Genomic DNA, 6817 nt, shown 5'->3' with positions numbered 1-6817 from the left:
GGACTTGAACATTTATTTTACCTTTTTTTTAACTAGGCAAGTCAGTTAAGAACAAAATCTTATTTGCAATGACAGCCTAGGAACAGTGAGTTAACTGCCTTGTTCAGGGGTAGAATGACAGATCTTTACCTTGTCACCTCAGGGAATTGATCTTGCAACCTTTTGGTTACTAGTCCAATGCTCTAACCACTAGGCTACCTGCCACCCCAAAGTTAGGCCAGGATTCAAACTGATCAATGGTAGATCCGAATTACAACACGTTTGACATTGACATTTATTTTGGTATACAGCTGATGGATGGGGCAAGTGAAATGTAACTCTTCATAAATTCATAGACAGCGCTCTAGATGCAAGGACTGACAGTCCATGACATCTTTTCTTGTCATGATAGTTATACTAGAAGCTATACTGTAGGCTACATTGTTTACATTCCTGTTGTTTGTAAACAATAATTAAATGTATTCATTAAAGCAAAGGTAAGCACATGAAGTATCTATTTGTTATATTGTTCAAGAATCAAGGAATAAATATCAAGAATGGAAATTACCATTGAACAGACCTGATTTCTTAGAAATTGTTCAAATGCAGTACTAACTTGAAGGGGTGTCCACATACCTTTGTATACATAGTGTATATAAAAGCACACCAATAAATCTATACAGAGTCAAATAAAGACAATGAAGAGCAATATTATCATTTGTTTGAGAAAAACTGACTTGAAAACTCACACGTCCACAATGAGGCCTAGGTCTACCTTTTTAGGGATTTTGTTTCAAATCTTTTGTATAGATATTTTTTTAAAGAGATTGTGTACCTTGCACTTGCAGTTATTTAATGTACCACACGAGGGTGACCAACTGTCACTAGCGTTCCTGGCGAACCAGAGAGCATTGCTTGCTGTGAATTGACCAATGCCTGTATGGAATTGACAGACCCACTGTGCTGGCAGCGTGCGTGCCACTGCCCGCGAAGGGAAGAAGACGAGCGAGGTGCTGTGTGCTGATTTCTCCTTCTCTATCTATCTCACCATATCAAACTCATTCCACAATGCCTGTAAATCATACATTTCAAGGTAATTACAAATATCCGAGTGGGATATTTTTCTGGGGGCGGTCTAGTTAAAGAGCTAACGCTGATAGTCGACTATTTTTGTATTTTATTAGAATGGAAAGCTAGTAGCCACTCTTTTCAATTGAGCTTGCAAGAGGGCTAGCTAGTAGTAGCTAGCTACTGTAGTAACGTTACTGATTACTAGCCACGTTATGAAATTAGGCTAACGAGCTATTTTTCTTGCAGGAGGGAAAGCCTTTGGATTATTAAAAGCTCAACAAAGGGAGAGATGCGAGGAAATAAACAAGGTAAGTCTGGTGATCTTTCTAATGAAGACGTTTTGTGTATTTTGTCAATGTATTGCGAAGGTATTCAACAGAATTAAAATACACTTGGCTTTGAACCTGCTTTCAATTAGACGAGCTTGTTAGTGCATATGTTATAATTAAGCAATTAGGCCGAGGTGATGGGTGTGTTATATGGCAAATATACCAAAGCTAAGGGCTGTACCCCGTACGACGCAACGCGGAGTGCCTGGATGCAGCCTTTAGACTTAGCCATGGTATATAGGCCATATACCACAAACCCCCGACCTGCCTTATTGCTATTATAAACTGGTTACCAACGTAATTAGGGTAGTAAAATAAATGTTGTCATACCCGTAGTATATGGTTTGATATACCACGGCTGTCAGCCAATCAGCATTCAGGACAGTTTGTAATGTGGTTTTAGCCAGGTAGCTAACGTTAGTAGCTAGCAGCAGTCTTACTAGCCACGTTATGTGAACACTAGTTCCACTCACATGATGATCTGCCTGTACTTACATTTGCATGTGATAAAATCTGTCATTAATTTCGCACATCGTTATCGACCCAGCGACCTGTTATCTTGCTGGCTGTCATAAACCATGCTTGTGGCCGCCCCTGTGTTGTGAGAACGACAGACACTTGTTGCATGGCATGCCCGTCAGTCAGGTAGTATCCCTCTTGCTAGACCAGATCGATCCTTGTCACCCTAAGTATTGCTTACTATTTATCCAATTTATCCTATTCCCAACGTGATTCCTGACTCGGATCAGAAAAGGGTAGGCCCTTTGATGCCCTGTGGCCCATCTCCCTTGGCGTTTAGACGGGAAACAGGTGTCTGGGTGGTGGGCTGAATGAGCCCTTTGTGTGGGGGGCTACCGTCTGAAAGAGGGCTTGAACAGGCACATGGCATTGAGTATCAGCCTCAACGGCTGTTCCCATATCTTTTCATCCAACATACACTACATGGCCATAAGTATGTGGACACCCATTCAAATTAGTGGTTTTGGGCTATTTCAGCCACAGCCATTACTGATAGGTGTATACAATCAAGCACACATACAAGCAATCTCCATAGACAAACATTGGCTGTAGAATGACCCATACTGAACAGCTCAGTGACTTTCAACGTGGCACCGTCATATGATTCCACCTTTCCAGCAAGTCAGTTAGTCAAATTTCTACCATGCTAGAGCTTTCCCAGTCAGCAGTTGTAAATGAGAACTTGTTCTCAAATAGCTTACCTGTTATTTTAAAGTGGAAACGTCTAGGTGGAACAACGGCTCAGACACGAAGTGGTAGGCGGCACAAGCTCACAGAACAGGACCACCGAGTGCTGAAGCGTGTAAAAATCGTCTGTCCTCGGTTGCAACACTCACTACCGGGTTCCAAACTGCCTCTGGAAGCAAGGTCAGCACAAGAACTGCTCGCTGGGAGCTTCATGAAATGGGTTTCCACACACAAGCCTAAGATCACGATGCCAAGCGTTGGCTGGAGTGGTGTAAAGCTCGCCGCCATTGGACTGGAGCAGTGGAAACACGCTCTCTGGTGTGATGAATCAGGCTTCACCATCTGTCGTCCGTCAGACTGTATCTGGGTTTGGCGGATGCCAGGAGAACCCTACCTGCCCCCAATGCATAGTGCCAACTGTAACGTTTGGTGGAGGAGGAGTAATAATGGTCTGTGGCTGTTTTTCATGGTTTGGGCTAGGCCCCTTAGTACCAGTGAAGGGAGATCTTAACGCTACAGCATACAATGACATTCTAGACGATTCTGTGCTTCCAACTTTGTGGCAACAGTTTGGGGAAGGCCCTTTCCTGTTTTAGCATGACAATGCCTAATCGCCCAACATCAGTGCCTCTCACTAATGCTCTTCTGACTGAATGGTCCCCACAGCAATGTTCCAACATCTAGTGGAAAGCCTTCCCAGAGAGTTATAGCAGCAAGGGGGACCAACTCCATATTAATGCCTGTGATTTTTGAATGAGATGTTCGACGAGCAGGTGTCTACATACTTTTAGCCATGTAGTGGATCTCTTTCTCAACTCTCACTAAATCTCTTGCTCTCTCTCTCTCTCAGGCTGGCAGCCTGTCAAGAGCGCTCTGGTCACATGAAAGCAAACCTGGACGTGAGGAGAGAGAATCAGGTCACAAAGAGAGGGCATCACCGATATTGTGGGCCATTTGACAAAATAATATGTAGACCCATATGGGCAAACTGATTACATCGGCCATACACGCACAAGGATAAATGTTAACAATTTTATGCCCTGTTTACAATAAACTTTTTGGTCCACCAGCCACTAGCAGGTAGATTTAAAAATCTACCAGCCACTCAGAAATTTTACCAGTCAAAATGTTGTTTTGATGCTAAAATTACAACAACAAAACAAAAAGTTTCTAAAACAAATGTATTACTAGTACGAAGTAACTAATGTCGTATATTGTTTAATTTAACTTTTTGTGGCCTGAGTCTTTAAAATATCACAGGAGACAAACGTTCACCTGCCCCTTTTAAGGACGAGAGGTTATCGTGGTAGCGCGACTCAAATCATGTTTGTACCTGTGAGTCTGACTAGTAGAAGCGTTGTCTTCTCTTCCCAAGCAGTTGAAAGGCATAAAAAACAACCTAGCTTGTGAACAAAACAATGTAAATAGCCAAGAAACACAAGAACAAAGTATCACTTTAGTAGACCTTCGTTTCAAGGCAATTGTGCATGTGCGTAGCGCTTCTAAAAATGTAAGCTCAGCAAAAGAAGAAACGTCCTCTCACTGTCAACTGTGTTTATTTTCCTCCAACTTAACATGTATGAACATAACAAGATTCAACAACTGAGACATAAACTGAACAAGTTCCACAGACATGTGACTAACAGAAATGGAATAATGTGTCCCTGAACAAAAGGGTGGTCAAAAGTAACAGTCAGTATCTGGTGTGGCCACCAGCTGCATTACGGAACTGCAGTGCATCTCATCCTCACTGACTGCACCAGATTTGCCAGTTCTTGCTGCGAGATGTTACCCCACTCTTCCACCAAGGCACCTGCAAGTTCCCAGACATTTCTGGGGGGAATGGCTCTAGCCCTCACCCTCCGATCCAACAGGTCCCAGACGTGCTCAATGCGATTGAGATCCGGGCTCTTCGCTGGCCATGGCAGAACACTGACATTTCTGTCTTGCAGGAAATCACGCACAGAACGAGCAGTATGGCTGGTGGCATTGTCATGCTGGAGGGTCATGTCAGGATAAGCCTGCAGGAAGGATACCACATGAGGGAGGAGGATGTCTTCCCTGTGTTTATGGTTCATTGAACAAGCATGGGAAACAGTGTTTAAACCCTTTACAATGAAGATCTGTGAAGTTATTTGGATTTTTACGAATTATCTTTGAAAGACCTGAACCTGAAAAGGGACCTGAAAAAGACCTGAGTCCTGAAAAGGGTCCGTTTCTTTTTTTGCTGAGTTTATATTTCACTCAGCCCTTCACGTGCGCACAGCCCCCAGCCAGGCAGTGTTGCAGCGTGAAGTGGAATATGTTATTTAGGATTCGTAGTTCTTTGACTTTGTGCTATTAATTTACCAGCATAACGGCAGAAATACATTGAAAACAGCTACTGCATCATTTATTTTACTATGAATGTGATCATTCTTGACTATTGGTATTCACAAATGTGAGTGAAATGCTCGCACTGTGGCGTGCAGACCACCCGCCAACGTGGCTGGTGAAATAGACGTGTTTACCCGCATTTGGCAGGTAGCGGGTGTTAATTTTAGGCTTTGATTATGAAAGAAAGTTGTGTTCGAATACTCCTACTAACCATACTTTTTGTGACGTGTGTATATAGTATGCTTATTGGTCCTAGTATGGATATAGTATGTCAAAAGTTCCCCGATGATGTACTAAATTCGTCAAATTACGAAGTATACAAGCAGTGGCCACTTATTTCTGTGCTGTTAGGGCCCATAATGCAATGCTTTAGAAAATGGGCGTGACATCACAACATTTTCAGATTTGAAGAAAATGGCGGAAAATATGCAGTCCAAGTCCGACGAGAGCGGATACAAATTAATTGCTTTAACTAATTATGACAAATGTTGAGCAATGTAATTAAAGTAATGACTTTTCAAATAAGTTACGTTACACGTTATGTTGTCTGACAATTTGTTAGCTACGCTATCCTTACAAACCGCATAGCATTACAGCAGTATGTACCGGTATGTTAGCTAGTTAGTTGGCTACCTAACGTTAGTTGGCTACTAATACATCGAACTTGCCAGGCAGTATATTAACTATAATGTTACTAACTATCCAATGTTTATTGACTTGATTATTCTTAGCTAAGTGGTATAGTCGTTGTGTGTTCTCAATGGACATTGTTAATTCTGGCTATCTTCTCCGATTTAAGAGTACTCTTGTATGAATGTGCTAGATAGCAGAATAACTGAATTTACAAACGCTCAACAGCTATTTAATATATGGCCGGTGTCAGTAAACCACTGCAAGAAAAATAAAAAATAAAAGCAAGCATCATTAAATTGTTGCCAGCAGAACAGTTAGTCACCAACGCTCTGGATAACATGAAAATGGTCTAACCAGCTCTGCTAGGGCTAGTAAAATGGTCAAAGTGAGTCGTTCTCTCATTTGTGTCTGGAAATAGCTAGCGAGTTAGCTTGGCTGCTTGACACCCGTTGTGAGGTCAGAATGCTTGGATCAACCCTACTCCCCGGCCAGTGTCCAGTGACGCGCTCTGAGAGCGAAACGCTCTGTCCGTTCATAAATTCAATCTGACAACGATCTGGCTTTACTAACGCCCAGTATGCACTCTGGCACTCCAGATTGAATTTACGAACAAACCCAAAATCTTAATGTCAAGCTAGTCTTTTGTTATGCTAACAAGCTAGCAAGAGGTTGCATAGCAACAACATCAACTTTCGGTAGACAGGCGAAGCGCTAGTATGCTCAACTGAAAGGTTACCGTTCGTTTACAGTATTAAAATTAACTAATAGTGTGTAGTATACAGTGTATTGGTATTCAAACACAGCTAGTGTTTCTCGTCAATGAATGCAGTGATGTTCAGCAGATTACAATAACGCTTTGATTTAGCCACTTCATTTCCATAATAATAATAAATCCTTGTCTGACCTCCACGATGAGACCTGCTTTTTATAGGCTGTTAATACCGTAGATTGTTAGTATTACCCTCTGGGGGGGTGTTGCAGTGATGAGTCAGACCCACTGAATCGTGCCGCTGTCGGTAAGATGGGCTGTAAGGCTGATTCTCATATTCATCTGCAATTTAAATTCCACTCCTCACACTGTACAAACTTTCACTCCTGCTCAATCTGTCTGTCACTGTCTCTCTCTATTCTCAATTCTCTCTCCCACTCAGACTCTCTCTCCCTCCCTCCGTTAGACACACACTCACTCTAACCTAACTTACCAGTTTTAGAAAGACGCTTGA

At 42.3% G+C, this 6817-nt stretch overlaps 1 protein-coding gene across 1 annotated transcript in view; it reads left to right on the top strand.

Moving 5' to 3' along the window:
* The first annotated feature begins 974 nt into the window (after positions 1–974).
* LOC120025935 (allograft inflammatory factor 1-like) overlaps positions 975–6817 on the top strand; it is a 33154-nt gene continuing 27311 nt past the window's right edge. Inside the window, exons 1-2 of the mRNA XM_038970664.1 lie at positions 975–1072; positions 1297–1358. Of these exons, the coding sequence (XP_038826592.1) occupies positions 1048–1072; positions 1297–1358 (87 nt within the window). The 5' untranslated portion in view covers positions 975–1047. The remainder of the gene's footprint in view (positions 1073–1296; positions 1359–6817) is intronic.

This window comes from Salvelinus namaycush, chromosome 31, assembly GCF_016432855.1.
Source record: "Salvelinus namaycush isolate Seneca chromosome 31, SaNama_1.0, whole genome shotgun sequence".
In the NCBI taxonomy this organism is placed as follows: Eukaryota; Metazoa; Chordata; class Actinopteri; order Salmoniformes; family Salmonidae; genus Salvelinus; species Salvelinus namaycush.
This window is presented reverse-complemented; position numbering and strand designations above follow the sequence as displayed.